The 16,175-nt window shown below is 58.1% G+C and overlaps 1 protein-coding gene across 5 annotated transcripts in view; it reads left to right on the top strand.

Moving 5' to 3' along the window:
• Positions 1-16,175, top strand: part of LOC123017863 (nascent polypeptide-associated complex subunit alpha, muscle-specific form-like) — a 72,565-nt gene that overhangs the window by 38,054 nt on the left and 18,336 nt on the right. For all 5 annotated transcript variants that reach the window (XM_044419485.1, XM_044419488.1, XM_044419487.1 and 2 more), the window contains exons 6-10: positions 6,688-6,791; positions 8,194-8,421; positions 11,158-11,335; positions 13,067-13,126; positions 13,250-13,545. In XM_044419485.1, the coding sequence (XP_044275420.1) occupies positions 6,688-6,791; positions 8,194-8,421; positions 11,158-11,335; positions 13,067-13,126; positions 13,250-13,545 (866 nt within the window). The remainder of the gene's footprint in view (positions 1-6,687; positions 6,792-8,193; positions 8,422-11,157; positions 11,336-13,066; positions 13,127-13,249; positions 13,546-16,175) is intronic.

The following is a 16,175-nucleotide window of genomic DNA, read 5'->3' as shown; positions in this document are numbered from 1 at the left end:
CCCTAGGTGTACAACTTGGCTTTTGTCCCTCTTGAATTTTATTCTTTTGTTTTCTGTTCACCATTCTAACCTATCGGGATCTCCCAGAACCCTCTTTCTGCTCTCCAGGATAATTGCTAATCTGCCCAGTTTTGTATCATCTGCAAATTTTGGTAATTGTTCCCTGTACTTGCACATCCAGATCGTTGTCGAAGAGCACCGAGCCCAGAACAGAATCCGGCAATGCCCCACTTGTTGCCTTTCCCCGGTGTGAGAAGGTGCCGTTGATGAGCACCCTTTAAGTCTGATTTTTGGAACCACCCAAGTGTTCTCTCTAGACCACTTTTAGCTCGTTTGCTAATCAGGCTGTCATGGGGCACTTGCTTTGTCAAAAGCTTTGGTGAAGTCAAAATAGATTACGTTCACAGCATTCCCACAGTCCATCTGGGAGGTCACCCAGCCAAAACAATGAAACTAGGTTAGTTTGGCAGAATTTGTTCTTGTGAAATCCATGTTGGCTTCTAGGAATCACTACTTTGCTGGAGGAAGTGGTCAGCACTGCATGTGAGAAATCTCTTGGAGGAGTTGTGTTGGGAGGCAGATAGCAGGAAATTGGAAGCCCGCCGTAACAGTGGTATCGAGTTTGGCTCTCGCGTCCTCCTCGATTGGGTGGTCAATAACAGACTCCCACTACGATTTATGGAACACGCTCCCCAGAGAGGTCCGCCTGGCACCACCATCATTTGTTTTTCGGCGCCAGGCGAAGACCTTTTAATTCAAACGCTATTTTAATTGATAGTACTATTTATTTATTTTATTCTTTGGCCAGGGCGACTTAAATTAAACTGTTTCATATTGTGTTTATTTATTTATGACTGTGAGCCGCCCCGAGGCTTCGGCAAATGGGACGGCATAGAAGTTCTCTAAATAAATAAATAATACTGTGCCCCTTTTAGTCCTGCTTCCATTTATATTTATCCAAACGCTCTTGAGGAAACTACCAGCCTCGTCTTCCCCTTTTCCTTTGCAGAGATCTATATCTTTAACATACAGTGCAGCTCCCCCTCCCCTTTTGCTCCTTCTCCTTGGACAAGTTACAGCCTTCAGTTGTAGAATTCCAGTCATGGGAGTCATTCCACCAAGTTTCAGTTATGCCCATCAAGTCCTGTATTGTGAGTTCCAGTTCATGGTGTTTGTTTCCCATACTCTGGGCAATAGTGCATAGGCATCAAAGGCCAAGTGGATGAGACTCGGGCTTCATTCCTAGATTTTTTGGGAGACTGTCGTTAAGCCCTGCTAGAGCTTCTTTCTCCGTTGTGGTGCTTGAATCTTTGTTAGTTGAGGGCGTGCCAAAGTTGTGCATCTCCCTCCCCGTCAAATTCCATTTAAAGACCTCCAGATAAGCTTCCTCCTGCCGCGGCCAAGCCCATCCTTTCCAGTCGTCCGTCCGTGAGGTGCAACCTATTGCTTGGTGGCTGTCCCATCTTGCAGGAATAGTAGCCCGTTATCCCGGAATCCAAAGTTCTCTTTTGGCACTAATTTCATAGCCAGGCTTTCACTTTGAATATTTTTCTTTCTCTGTTTTTTCCTCTTCGTTGAACTGGAAGGATTGAAGAGAAAGCGATCTGGGCCCCCAGGTTCTTGATTTTCTTCCCTAAGTCTCTAGGTGTAATTGTCTGACTCACGAATCCTGGAAATTTGCCTTCCCTTTCTGGGGTGATGCCAGAACACATCTTTTCAGTTGTTTTTCCAAGAGCTTTCCGAAGGCCTCCCTGGCCGATGGCTTTGCTGATACCTCGAGGGAAAGCTTTGTCTTGGTTTGATGTCATACGTGTAGGCCAGTTGTTGTGGAGCATACCTCCTGTCATCCTTGTACGTTGGCTATGCTGGCTGGGGTTGGTGAGTGTTGTATTCCAACAAGATCTGCGGGGGGGGGGGGTGGCCAACGAACATCTCCAGCCATGCTTTAGACTCAGAGGAAAGCCCAAACCTTTCCCTTCTGCAAGTTCCTCTGTTGGAGTTTCTGTGTGCTGTGCAACCCCCTTTTTGTCCATCACGGCCTCCGCTTCCGTGTGCCTCTTCACCCGGTGGGGTGGGGTGGGGTGGGGTGGGGTGCTGAGCTGGTGATCCTCGTGCAGTGCGATTTTTCCACGGAAGTCTGCTTGGCCCCCTGCTCACCGCTCTGGAACCATCTGCTGGCTGGCCCGGCTTCTCCAACCTGGTGCCCTCGAGCCGGACTGGAGCACGACTCCCAGAATGCCCCAGCCAGCGTGGGGCAGTTGCAGTCCAGCAATCCAGTGGCACTAGGGTGAGGAAGGCCGGTGTGATAGCTTTGATGCCAGAGCCTGTTCATGCGGGGTCGTGGCACCCACATCCCTCGCTCCCGTCCCGTTGCTCGGAGTCACGTGCCCTGGCCGGACTCGGCTACGACTCCCCGGCCAGTAGATTGGCACAGCTCCGCTGGCAGCAGCTTTGCTGGCCCCTCAACTCCGGTTTAGCTCCCATTCCTAAATTTGGACTACTGAGACATTGAGAAAGGGGTGGGGAGGGGTGAGGAAGTCCTTTGGCGCCTTCCCAAACAGAATGCTGGCACAGACCCTTTCGTCAGGATATGCGCATACTTGAGTCGCTGCATCGAGCTAATGGCCACTCTTCAGAGATTCCCTTTTCAAGAATAATTGTGTCTGGCATCGCTGCAGATTATCTAGTGGTGAGCCAGCCAGAGTGAATGTCACATCACAGGATGGGCTCCGTCTTCCATCCGTTTCTTCCTCCAGTACAAATAGCACTCACTCCATGAGGGGTCTTGTGAATATGCAGGTGCGGTGACCCAGTCATGCAGCCCGTAAGGCCGTTGGTCCAGTCCGAGGAGCGCAAGAGCCCATGGGGAGTTACTGGGGAACCAGGCCAAGCCCTCGGCCTCCCTCGTCAGCCTCGGGGCTGGCGGCACTGGCCTTGGAGCAAAACCCAGGGTCACCGAGGTGCGGCTCCCTGTGAGTGCTGCAGAGGGACCCAAGTGGCCCTGCTCCGCGACCCTGAGCAGCTTTTCCCCACACCGCACCCTCCAGATGCCTCCAGTTGCAGAACACATCGTCCCCAGCCAGCTGTGATGTCACAGAAGGGCGCCAACTTGGAGAAGGATGCCCTAACCCCCCCCCCCCCCCGGTGGTGTCTCTGGCAGCGATGCCTGATTCTCCGAGGGAGAGGATCCACAACTCCTCCAGGGCGCGGCAGCTTCTTTGCCGCCAGGCTGCCCTGAACTTTCCCGGGGTTCAGTAAGAGAGACCTCTTTCTTCAGGGTTTTGCTGTGCCCAGTATTCAGTGCTCACCCCGATCAAGCTTTTCTTGGGTTCTCCCTTCTGATGCAGCTTCTGCACGTTCCCCCACCCCCTTTATTTAGTTTATTTATTTATTTGAAGTTTTTATATGCCGTCCCTTTGCTACATAGCCTCGGGGCGGCTTACAGAAATGAATAAATACAAAATACAGAATAGTTACAATTACAGTTAAAACCCAGAAACACACTGGCTGCACAATTAAAATTAAAATCTATAAATATTAAACATTAAATATTACAGAGAGCAAGTCCATCCAAGCCAACAGGACCGTTCTTATCTTTGCCCCGATTGATATCTCCGTCCTCATCCTGAATTTTGGCTTCTGTTGGCCGCCTGGTTTGGCTTCAGGTGGGGCACCTCCGGGCTAGGCGCCTTATGCAGCCCATGAAGGCTCCCCGTCAGCTTGCAGGGGTTCCTCCAGGACCAAGAGCAGTCTATCTTCCCGGACCTTGTGTGTGCTCCCCATAACAACCTCCACGTGTTGCTGTGCGTACTGCTCAAAAGGGGGACAGGGGGGTCAAGACCCTCCTGTCCAGTGTGTTTTGGAGGGAGATGACGTGCAGTTCCTTTTGGGAGGGGGACTCGAACTTCCTCGCTCGCTGTCCCCGCAGTCAGCAACTCTCTTGCACAAGTCTTTGTTAACTAACGAAGAAGCCTGCTTGAGATTTGGCAGTCCCCCGCCCGCCCGTATTCCCCGGAAGGGTGGGCAGGGGGGCGAGCATTCATGCTCCAGCACTCTGAGAAAGGGCGGCCTCGTAATTAAATGCTGAATGAAAGCAAATGTGCGCCGAGGAGCACGGTGGGCGGCAAATTCAGCGGACGAGGGAGGGGGAGAGCCCGGCGTTCTCGCCTTGCTGCGCTGGCGCGCTTTCTCTTTTGGTGGTCCTCTGGAGGAGCTGCCCAAATCGAGTTAGCATTTGCGCACACAGTAATCAGGCGTTCCTCTGAGGAGGCAGGGTGCCGCCTCCCCGTGAAAACCACATTGAACTGCTTCGCCTTCCAGAATGACGGCGTGCCCGGCACGGGTGCATGCCGGGGGCGGGGGTGTCGCTTCATCTGCTAGCATAGCGCTCGATCCCAGCTGCCCAGGCCGTGTTTCCCAGTTACGGGAACTGCAGGCCAGTTGTGGGAATTGGAGGGTATCAAGTCGGGGCAGGTATTCAGAGAGAGGAACCTAGATTGCCTGTGCGTTTCTGGCTCAGTCCAGACCTTCTTGCCATGCTGCTCAAGGTTCAGGGATGTGGTTCGGTAGTCTCATTCCATCGGCACCCCAGCAAAGTTACGAAGGATCAAAAGGCCCGGCTCCCAACACTGGGTTGCAGTTGCTCAGAAAGACAAAGCGGCTTTGGCTGGTAATACATTTGGGTGGGTGGGCTGGAGGGAGGGAGTGGGAGGGGCTGGGGACCTGCCATTAGGGGGGTTTGCTTGCAAAGGGATGTGCAGGCCAGGGGAGGGGCAAACGGGAAACTGCTGAGAACGGAAGAGAAGGGATCAGCATGATAAAAGCATTCCGAAATGGCTCAGCCTTTCCCGACCTGGTGTGCCCCAGGTGTGTTGGAGCAGGTGCTGGAAGCTGTGGTCCAGCACACCTGGAGGACCTCCGGTGGGGAGAGGCTCGACAGTTCGGCCCCGTGTGTGTTCCATCCCATCGCTCTGTCTGTGCCACGTGAGACCTGTGCTGCGCTGTGCCCTGAGATTTGGATGAGGTCTGGAGAGGACCAGATGCAAACCTTGCTCGGCTCTGAAGCTCAGGAAGTGATCTTGGGCCAGTCACTTCTCCCAGCCTTGGCCGACCTCACCGGGGAGGTTGTGCGGATGGCCGGCCGGCCGGCCGGCCGGGGGGCCAGGAAGCCTCGCGGACCGCTGCAGACTCCTCGGAGAAGGGGCAGGGAAGACGGGCCATGGATGCCTCGAGTGGGAGGTGCACCCTGGGGATGCTGCCTGTGCTTAAACCAACAGTTTCTGAGCGACGGCCGACCAGAATGGCCAGGGAGCAGGACTGGGGCGGCTGAATCGGCGGGAACGTCAATCAGTCGATCTCGCATGAAGCGTGTGGAGCCACCCGGTTCCTTGTGGCCCTGCCTGTCCTTGTGCCCCCCCTGAACTTGCAGGAGGCAGCAGATAACCCTGAGCCTCGAAGCCCGGGACCTTCCGTGACCTGGCTGCCGATTCAGTCTGGCCAGAGGCCTGGGGCTGCTGGCCCCCAGCACAGCCCATTTTTCTGTGGTGTGAATTTTGCCCTCGTGACCGTCTGAATTGCATGTTCCCTTGCCAGAGGCCAAAGAAAATGCTGACGCGCATTAATCGCTCGTGGTGGTTTGGGGGCAGAGATGAGGCTCACCCACCACCACCCCCTCACACGCACTCGCCCCGCTTTGCCGCGACCTGCTTTTTGCCCATGGGCCGGATTTGGGAGGTGGGCACCTGAACAAAGCGGGCTTGGGCGGGCTTCCGTGGGATGGGGGATCCAACACAGAATGAAGGGGGAGTGTCCCCCGCCTTCCTGTATAGGGTTCTACAGGGACTTCCCCCGTTCCTGCACACTTAAACCCAAGGCAGAAGAGAAGTAGGAAGCCCCGGCAGCGGGAGCCGCCGGAATGCCAGCTCCTGCCTGCACCTCCTGGCCCCGTGTCGAGGAAAGAGCCGCGTCCAGATGGGCTGCAGGGACGCCCTGCCGTGACGCGGGACTGAAAAGAAGCAAAAAGAGCTTGAATGTCGCTCAACCGCCGAGTGTTGTGGTCTGCAGGCCCAGGATGTTTGGCATTCGGGAGCGTGTTCTGATTGCATGCGGGTATTAAAATACTGGGCTTTGCATTCCTCTGCGTGTGGGGGCTTGTGACTGCGGAATCAAGGGGTTTCTCTGGGCCCCCACATGAGCTGCAGGTGGAATAGCCACTTGTGTCGTCCGTGCTGGGGCAGCCATGGCATCTTGACCAGTGTCCGCTCGGCGCATAAACTCATCACACAGTCGGAACACTTGCACACTGCTTGCTCCGTGGAAGACGGCAAGGACCCCTGTGTCGGCGAGGCGGGTGTGTCCTCGCACGGGGGGGGGGGGGACAGACGCCCTTGTGCGCCTTGTGAATGCACCACTGTTCCAGACTGAGCCTAGCAGTGGGAAGTTTGCTTTCTAAACAATCAAGTGACCCAGGCTTTGTAACCAGCATGTGGAAATCCACTCCCTGTGTGATAGGAAGGCTTTCTGTCCACTGCGGACATGGAGTAGGCCGTGATCCCCATTGCCTTGGCCATGCTCCGCGGGCCCCGTCTGTCTCTGTCTCTCTCTCTCATGCCGCCCTGCCGACTCTGCTGAAAACCGTTCCGATGGGTGAAATTTGAGTGCCTGTCGTCTCCTTTTTGCTTTGGGCAGCAAAACCAGAAGAGGCAAAGCCGGACGCGGAGGTTGAGAGGGTGAACGACGCGGCCGCCCCTCCCAGCAAGGAGCTTCCGCCAAGCCCCGAGAAGAAAGCCAAGGTGAGGGTCATCCGACAGCCCTTCTCACTCTGCGGGTTTTAGTCTCCTGTGCCTGCTTCTTCTCTTCCCCGCTTGAGCTAATGATAAGTTCTGTTCTCTGAGCTGGTGGCCTCAGGAGACCCCCTTCCCTTCCCTTCCCTTGCCCAAGCCCCCCCCCACCTCCCAAGTCCAACTGGTGGTCAGGTCGTAAGAGGGATCCAGGAACGAGGGAGTGTTTTGCTCCAGAACTGCGTTTGCAAGCCCAGCTGAGTGCCAGGAGGAACCCTCGGGCACCGACAGGCCTGGGACGCCTGGCCTCTTGCAAAGGCCCCTGGGGGCGCGGGCAAACCTGCTCTCAGATTCTCGAAGGAAACTCAGCCTGTCAGGAGACAGTCCCGAATGGACGCTGACTCCGCTGCTTTTCTTTCTCTCCCGGGTGGATTGGTGGCGCTAGGGACACAGCCGCCTGGCGGAAGGATGTGCCGCACGTTCCCTTTGCGGGGAGGCTCCTGGGGAGAGCAGCAGCCTTTGACCCCCTCGGGCCTCCTCGGTGGGGGGGGGGCTTTGGAAGACCCCCGCCTGACGCCCTGGAGGGCCACTGCTGCCGGTCAGTGCCGGCCGCACTGAGCCGGATGGGCCAGGGGCTGGGCTCCTGCAGGGCAGCTCCCGGGGCTGTGCCAGCGTGATGGGAAGGCCGCGTGGCTTCCAGGGCTGCTTGTTCCTCCAGCCAGCTGCTTGCCGGTCCGGACGGACGGGTAGCTCTCCAGAGCCCCAAGCGGGGAAGCGCTAATCCTTCCAAGTGGGAAGTCCGTCTTTGATCCGGGGACCTCCCACCAGGAAGTCTGCTCCGCACCCTTTGCCCCAAGCCCCTTGGCCCGATCCCCGGCACGATGTGGGAGGCAGGGAGGGAAAGGAGAACTTCTCGGCATTGCGGTGTCTTTTCAGCATTGTCTCCTGACCAGCGGGGGGCGGGGGTGCAAATGGGGGCGGCTTGCTCCCGCTGCCGTCTTTGCCCGTGGGCTGCTGAAGGCGAGCCCGCAGGCGGAGGGGCAGGGGGCTCTGCTGATCTCCCCGCAGGACTGCCCCGGTCCCCCGCCCTCCCACCCGCTCGGCCAGAGCAGGGTGCCGGCAGAGGCGTCACCTTGCGGAGGCAGCCCCTCGCTGCAAGGCTGGCGTCGCCGTCCCCTTTCCCAGGGGCGTCCGGAGCAGGCGGGGAGGCTCCATGCTGTCCAAGTGGCACCGGTGGCCCCCCCGCCGTGGTCACGCTTTCGCTCAGAGAACTGAACGCGCTGCCTTTCTGTTCCTCCTGAATTGACTTGTTTTGCTCACGTTTTTGCTGCCGAACATTTTGTTTACAATGCGCTTCGTTTCTTTTTGTTACACGTACGTGTGTGTGTGTCTGCGTGTGTGTTATAATTTAAAGCCTTCAGCCGCCACTCCAGCAGCAAAGCCTGCTGCCACGAAAACCAAGCCCATGCCCGCCGCCCCCGCCGCCACCCCCACCAAGCGGCCGGCTTCTGCCACACCAGGCCAAACTAAAAAAGCCACCAGCCCTACCGCAGGCCCAGCTGCCGCCGCCGCCACCCCCAAACGGCCAGCAACAAGCGCTGCACGACCCGCCACCTTAACTCCGAAGGACGCCAAGCCAAAGGTAAGGAGCACCGTGTTCCGGCCGAGAGCCCCCGGCACGGCCTGTGGGGCAGGACCCGGCCTCGGGGGTCGGGGTTCGGCTTCGCACGTGTCTGGCCCATCGCCACCCCGCTTTCCCCAGCTGAAGTCCTGCCACTTTGCCTTTCTGTTAAGCAGCATGTGACTTCGGCTGCAGCCGCTTTGGGCAGCCCCGAAAGGTCGAGCAACTTCCTGGGACATGGGCAGGAACATACATCCCAGAATGCAGATAGGGAGGCACGGTTTTTATGGCTTGCTCTTCCCGGAAAAAAACCTCAACTCACACGTGTCATTAGCACGCCAGGGAAGAAGGGGGTTTGGGCACATCTCAGCTGGCCAGCTTCCCACCCCTGGCTTGGGGGGCGAGGGCCGTGCCACTCAAGGGCATCTGGTCACTAAGCCGCCCCCATGAGCCCCTCTTGGAGGCCCTCCAGGGAGATGTATTGATCAGGCGTGAGTCGCATGTCACAAGAGATATATCTGGATTTGTATCACATTTCATATTTTATCACAAGAGTCTGTAGATGGTAGCACAACCTTCGCTGACCTGGCGCCCTTCCTCGTTAGGAGAATTACAGAAATGGCCTCCCAAAGCGCCTGGGAGGCACCGGGTGGGGAGGGGGAGGCTGCTCTGGAGATGGAGGTCAGACTAACGGGAGAAAGAAGGCGGGTTTCCACCGGTGCTGTCCGTCACAAGCGCTGTTTCCAGAGGAACTGAGGTAGAATGAATCCGCAGTCACAGAGTCAGAGACATCACTGGGAAGCTTGGTTGTGGGGAGGGGAAGGATGGGACGAAAGAGCGGGATCTCCAGTGCTCCTGTTAGGAAGCCAGGTGGGGGCGTGGGCAGATCCTTGAGCAAAAGGCCCTTCTGCTTAGATTCTGGTGGGAAGGCTTCCCTCCAGGTGAGCAGCCTTCGCTCGGCTCTAGTTCCCATGGCTACCGAGTGCCACTTGCCAAAATTCAGGCGCTCGCTGTGACGGGTTCATGTGTGCGAAAGTGGGACGGACTGGACCGCACGTCCCCAAGCCCGCTACACCTTCACTAGGAGAATTTCACCTTAAAATACGCGCACAGTTCTAAACAGCCCCCAGGGAACAGCGTTGGGTTTCGGTGATTATGCGCGGAAAGGAAGCCCATAGCATAGCTTTGCCTCCGCCCCCAAAGGTATTCCTGTGCCCCCACACCTTTATGAAAAGGGATGTTTTCCCAGCTGCGTCAACCGATCGAGCGATTGCACCAGTTCCAGATGGTCTCGGACAAACTCCATCTAAGCCTACAGAGTAATTTTCTCTTCTGCCTGTAATTAAAGAGCTTCCTCTTGGCAGACGGCAGTGCGGGCGGGGGGCGGGGGGGGGGGGGGATGACTCAAACGAACAGATCGCTGCTCCTGAAAATTGGGGACCAGCGTTTTGTGAAGGGGCAGCATCTCCTGGGTCCGTGGCCTCACGCCGGACACAGCTGCTCGCAGCACCATGTGCCACATGGCACGACATGGCGTGGTTGCGGCCACGCCATCACAGTCCAGGGTGGCACCCACCGTGTGGGTTGGGGGGCTCCACTGGCCGGAGAGGAGGAGGGTTGTGATTCTCCGGCGCATTGGGAAGGCGCCAGGTTGACGAAGGCATGCGTTTGATCATTTATGTGTTGCGCACCCCATGGAGAGGAAGGCTGCTGAAGCCCAGCGATGCTCCACGATCACGGATGGCAATGCCTCGAATGGGCGAGGGGGAGCCGCGGGCTTCAAAGCCAGGCTTTGCATCGTGGCGGAAGAGTGCTTTCCCATGAGTCGTGGCAGCAGGGCTGCCTGCGGAAGCTCTCGGAAGGCCAAAAAGACGCCCCTCCCCACCACCTGGTCCGGCCCCATGTCGGGCTCTGATCCCTTCCTCGGATCATTTCCTCCCGAAGCCTCCGAGAGGGAGGCCTAACCCCCAGGTCGAACCCTGGGACCACGCAGGGCTCTCTAAAGGTGTGCTACCTGAGTCCTGCTAGGTGAGGAAACAGTTGGGCCTCACCTGTTCCCCGGCTGCTGGATAACCCCCGCGATGCAGGATTCCTGGACTGATCCTGGTCAAACATGAGAGCGTTAGTTGGCAGTATCCAAAGGCCCCCTGGCCCGTCCCAGCCTGGAGATCACGAGGAGTTGTCACATTGGCGGTTTGCGCACGGCTGGAGACAGGGCTGCCTCCCGCTGGATTTCAGACTTCCAGAAAGGAGGGCTGGGCCAACGCCTGCCCAGTCTGTGCCGGACCCTGCTGTGGCTTCAGCCCCGCGGCGTTCCCCAATTTCGCTCCTCGTATCCCCTGCCCCCCCCCCCCACCCACTTGCACTTGGATTAACTCCCGGTCTCACGGAGAGGGGCGCCCGCAGGGGCCTGCCTGTGACCGGGTGGCGTTTCCATCGGCCCCAAGGGGTGTTTCACCTGGCCGTGGGCCGCACGTGCGCCCTGGTTGAGCTGGCTGGGTCACGCCATTCAGTTGCCGAGTTGTGCATTACGCTGCTCCTCGCACAGCACCCCCATGGCTGGCGCTGGGGACGGGGAGAGCAACCTCTGCGGGGAAAGGCCGGAAGCATCGGGGTGGGTGGCCCTTTCCTGCATTTTCAGTGTGGGCATTTTCTTGGGATGGGGCGGGGGGGGGGGACTGCTCATTTTCGGTTCTCAAGGAAAGGGGCTTTCTCAAGAGAAGACCCTTGGTTGAAAGTGGCCCTTCTTGTCACTAGGGGACCGATGTAAAGAGCCCGGATAAGCGGCCCTCCCCTTCGAAACCACCGTCCGCCGCCACCCCTCGGCCAAATGCGAAAGGCAGCCCCGCCGCCCCCAAGCCGACGACAGCGCTGACCAGCCTGAGCACGTCGAGCCCTAGGAGCGCCACTGCTTCCCCGCCCAAGAGGCCCTCCAGTGAGTGTCGCCCCGGGGGGGTGGGGGGGACCTGGTCTTTGTCTTCCAGGTTTGCCCAGATCGGGGTGGGCGATGCCCAGCTGAGGGATCGTGGCTGTCGCAGAGCCAACTGCACCCTAGGCCTGCCTGTAACCCCGGTCCTCCATCAGCTCCACTGGCTCCCCATGGAAGACCAGGCCCGATTCAAGGTGCTGGTGATCACCTACAAAGCCCTGGATGGCTTGGGACCTGGTTACCTGAAGGAGCGCCTGCGTCCATATATGCCCTCCCGCCCCCTGAGATCCTTATTTGTTTTTCGGTGCCATTTTAACTGTTAATGCTATTTTAACTGTTAATGGTTTATTTGTTGGTTTAAATTGACCAGGCTGGATCCACTATTTTATTTTATTTTTTGTATTTTATTTATTTGATGAATTTTTTGTATTTTATATGGGATTTTAATGATTGTAAGCCGCCCCGAGGCTCATGCGATGGGGCGGCATATACGTTGTTTAAATAAATAAATAAGAAATAAAGAGCCTGGCGTGTCGCCGACGGCCTCCCTGCGTAAGTTGGCTCAGAGCAGTGTCAAGGCTTTGCAGGTCCCAGAGCCCAAGTGGAGGCCGGCTTGGCTAGCGACGATTAAGCAGCCGTGCCCGTTGTCTTGTGGCCTTCATTGTGGCAGAGCGTTTGTGCGTCCGTGGCCTGCGCATGCTTTCAAGAAGAGGCTCCACAGTGCTGCTTGTTCTTAACGAGCAAGAGAAAAATAAAAGGGGGTAGTAAACGAAGCTGTGCTCATTTACTTACAGGCAGCCTAAAAAGAACCCGAAATGAAACGAGAGATGCCAGTGTAGTAGGAACGGTTGGGTCCACATGGTGTTCCCTGAACAGCTAGGTGGTGGGCATGTCGTGAGCGGAGCTGGCTGGAGCCGGGGGTCAGACTAGATGGCCCAGGAGGCCCCTTCTGACTCGCTCTGCTTCTGTGTGGTACTTTTTGGTGACTGGCCATCACTCAGCAGCTGATTGGTCACTCTCGGTACCTGGGTCTGTGCCCCCTGGTGCTGCAACCCCCTTTCTGTGCGCTTGTGTGAAGGGTTCCTGTTCCAGGTTGAGATGTGTAAAAGAAAAAGCAAAAAGGACGCATCACTTAAGAGTGGAGCCCTAACTGCCTTTGAGGCTGCTCGGCACGCTTAAGCGGAAGGGAAGCAGAAACGGAGCGGCCTCGTGGGGTTCCTCCGACGTTTTTAGCATGCTCTCAAGTGGATGGTCTCTGATTTATTTATCAGATAAAAGACCTTATTTAAAAGACCTTTTTATTTAAACGTCATTTTAATTGTTAATATTATTTGCTTATTTTATCTGGCCAGGGCGACTTATTTTATATTGTTAATTTGTTTTATATTTTTAATGTATTATATTTTAATTTATGTTGTGAGCTGCCCCGAGGCTTCGGCGAATGGGGCGGCATAGTCTGGGGAGATGCACGACGGTTGCGGGAGCAAGGCGGCTGCAAGGCCCCCGTGCGAGGGAGGCGGTTGGGGCGGCTGAGAGCCTGCCGCAGAGACGCGTGCAGGCGCGGTGTCTTCCGGCAGCCTTTGTGAACCCGCTGACCAGGGGCTGGTGGGAGCTGCAGACCGAACCGCCTGGAGGTCAGCGGCTGGGGGGGTGGGGGCTCCTTCAGGCAGAGCAGCCAGGGAGACGCGGGCTTGGGGCCAGACAAAAGCCTCAGCTGCCTTTCTTCGTCTCGCGCAGCCATCAAGACAGACGCAAAGCCCACCGATGCCAAGAAGACCCCTGCGAAATCGCCATCAGGTAACCCATGCCCGCTGCACTGGTCCCGTGGCCCCGTGGCTCTCCCAGACGCGGGCTCTCCACACGGCTGCCGCACAGGCCCACTGACGGTGCTGTCCTCTCCTCCTCCTCCCCCCTCCGCAGCTGACCTGACCCGCCCCAAGAGCGCCCCGGCCTCGACCACGACCACGCCGGCCCCCGCCCCCACCGGGACCGCAGCAAGCCGGCCCAAGCCCAAGCCGGCCGGGCCCAGAGCCTCCGGGACGGCGAGCACGGCTGCCGAGCCCAAGAAAGCCTCCACGCTCAAAGCCGCACCGAAGACCAGCCCCGTCCCCAAGCCCCCGCGGCCCCCAACCAGTGCGTCGGCCCCCGACCTCAAAAACGTCCGTTCCAAGATCGGGTCCACAGATAACATCAAGCACCAACCCGGTGGAGGAAAGGTAAGTCCCCAGCGCTGAGCAGCGTCTGCCTTGAGTCCTGGTGCCCTGGCGGCCAAGATCTCTGGGGGCTCGCAGCCGCCCTTTTCCTTCGGGCCGTTGCAGCGGCCATTCCCGTCCTCAGCCCCTCCGCCCTCGCTGGCTCGCTCTCCAGGTTTCTTTTCCCAGAGCGCTCTTGCCGGGAGGCAGTCGCCTCGGACTCAGGGACCTGCCGGCGTGTCCCGCAGAGCCACTTCCCAGCCAGGCCCTCCGTCACCCCCGGCCTGCCTGCTGCAGCGCTCCGTCCAGGGAGAGGCGGGTCGGGGCCGTGCGTCGTGTTCCCGGCCTCCCCCTTTGGCTCCACCTCGTGGCTTCTGTGGGTCCAGCCCGTCCAGGAGGGGGTCGAGCCAGGGCTGCCTCCGTTGCACGCTTGGGTGACCAGCCCTGCCCCACAGACCCCTCCCCCTGGCCCAGGGTCTCCGCCGCCGGCTTCTCTGCGGTGTGGTTTTGGGCCCTCCCGCTTGCAAGGGCCCTCTTTGCACCCGGAGCCCCTGTTCCTGGTCTGGCTCACTGAGCCTCGTGCCCTGGGCAGAGACGAGCCCCGTCTCCTGCCATTTCCCATGGCCATGCCAGCTGAGGATGATGGGGGTTGCAACCCAACCTGTCTGGAGGGCGCTGGGGCGGAAAGGGCTTGTTTGTGCATTCACCCAGCCTGACGGACCTACCACCAGCTCTCTCCCCCATCTTAAGTTTGTTTCTACATTCACACTGATGTATTTATTTATAAATACATATTTATGACAGTAAATAAACCGCATATTTACTGGATCTGAGCTCTTCCCATCCCAGAAAAAAGGAGCATGTGGCAATGCCTCGACCTCATCGGCAAGAATGAACACTCAAGCGTGCCAGCAGCGTATGCGGGTCCCGTGCCTGGGGGAGAGTTGCCGCCTCTGCTTCTGGGCCCCCGGCTCTGCCGCCCCAGGCCGAGTCGGGTGGGCAGAGGCGGCAGCCGCACGAGCGGTGCCGTTTCAGGGGGTTCAGGGGCCCGCCAGAGCCACGGGGACGCATGGGCAGCCCCAGGCCGCCGACACGATTCGCTGTCGCCTCGGGGGCTCCAGGAAGGGCCCTTTCCCAGGCCTGCCTGTGGATGCCTTGGATGGATCCGGGAACGGGCTGCATGCAGAGCAGGATGCGCTGTGCTGCCCCTCCGTCAGAGGAAAGGGGCCGCCGGACTCCTGGCAGCGTAGGCAAGGACGAGGCTGGCTCGGGCTGAGCCACGGCCCTGCCAGCTCTCCTGCCACAGCCTCTCGCATTCGTCTCGGCCTGAGCTGGGGACGGTTGGGCCTCGCCGAACGATCCCAGAACGCACGACGTGGAAGCCCAAACCGGCACTCCCTTTTCCAAGCCCTCAGCCTGAAACCTGGGTGGTAGCAATTGCCAAAGAGAAGGTTCAGGGTTTCAGGGCTTCCCTGGGAGAAAGCAGACAAGCTCGAGGTAGGTGATAAGTTTATTTATAAAAGGAAAGGAGGGAGTAAAAGGCACAGCTGAGCCAAAAGCACATTTAGCAACAAAGCTTCAAGGCAGAAGCAACGAAGCTTGTCTAAACCCTGCCTCCACACCAAAGAGCTGGCCTTCAAGTAAATCAGGGCCGTCCAGACGTACGTCGAGACCAGAATCAAGGCAAAGGTGGGGACGAACCCCAAGAACTGTTGCCTGACCCCCAATTTTGCACTCGTTCTCCTGGCTGCTCCCAGTCAGCCATCTGCAAGCCAGCGGAGACGGCACTGCCAGTTCCCAAGGAGGGGGCGAGCATCCCACAGGAATGCCACCGCGATCCTCGGTGTGACCACCTGCGACCTGGGGGCCCCCGAGCTCATTCTCATGCAGGTGGGCCGTCCTCCTGTGCCGCTTTACTCCAGCAAAATGGCGGCTCACGGGCTGCGGAGGCACGGGGGACGCTTGTGTGTGCCTGACAGGTGGGAGCCCCCTCCTCAGGGAGGCCCTCTAGCCAGGCCCCACTGATGAAATGCAGTCTCCCCCAGAGAACGCCACAGAATGCATCCAGCCAGCCTGTCTGCTCTTTTACTAGCATCCCAAACTTATCCTTGATAGAGCTGCTGCTTTGGATAATTTACCTGAAAGCTGCCTCTCCCCCCGTCACTGATTTGCATGAATTAATGCTTTGGTACACGTGGGCATGCCGGAACAAGTGGATGGTTGTCTTCCCCCCACTGTCTCTCCAGCAAATGTTCTCACTGCAAAGGGGGCTGAGTGCAGTAAGAGCGCCGGGGGGCAGAGGAGGGGCAGCACCTGGAGGTGGCTTTTGGGTCCAGGGTCCAGGAGTGTTTTCCGAGTGGAAGCCACAACTTTAGCCCCTGACTCTGGAATAGAGACCCTGCGCCCTTCCAGATGTTTCTGGATTGCAGCCCCCATCAGCCCCAGTCAGCCTGGTCCGTGGTCTGGGAACGATACACAGCACAACCCAACCATATAGCAAGACCACAGAGTCCCACCCCGTCTGAAGTGGAAATAACCCTTTGCTGTGCACGAGCTGCATTCAGAGGAAACGTCATCCAGCGGGACGTGGCCTTTTGCAGCTTAGTTTGGTTCTCCCAGTGTCTTGCTCCCTTCCCAGTTTTCGTCTATTTATG

Source organism: Varanus komodoensis, unplaced genomic scaffold (assembly GCF_004798865.1).
Source record: "Varanus komodoensis strain SLA01 unplaced genomic scaffold, ASM479886v1 scaffold104, whole genome shotgun sequence".
Lineage (NCBI taxonomy): Eukaryota > Metazoa > Chordata > Lepidosauria > Squamata > Varanidae > Varanus > Varanus komodoensis.
Note: the sequence above shows the minus strand (reverse complement) of the source record. Positions and strands in the feature narration are given on the sequence as shown.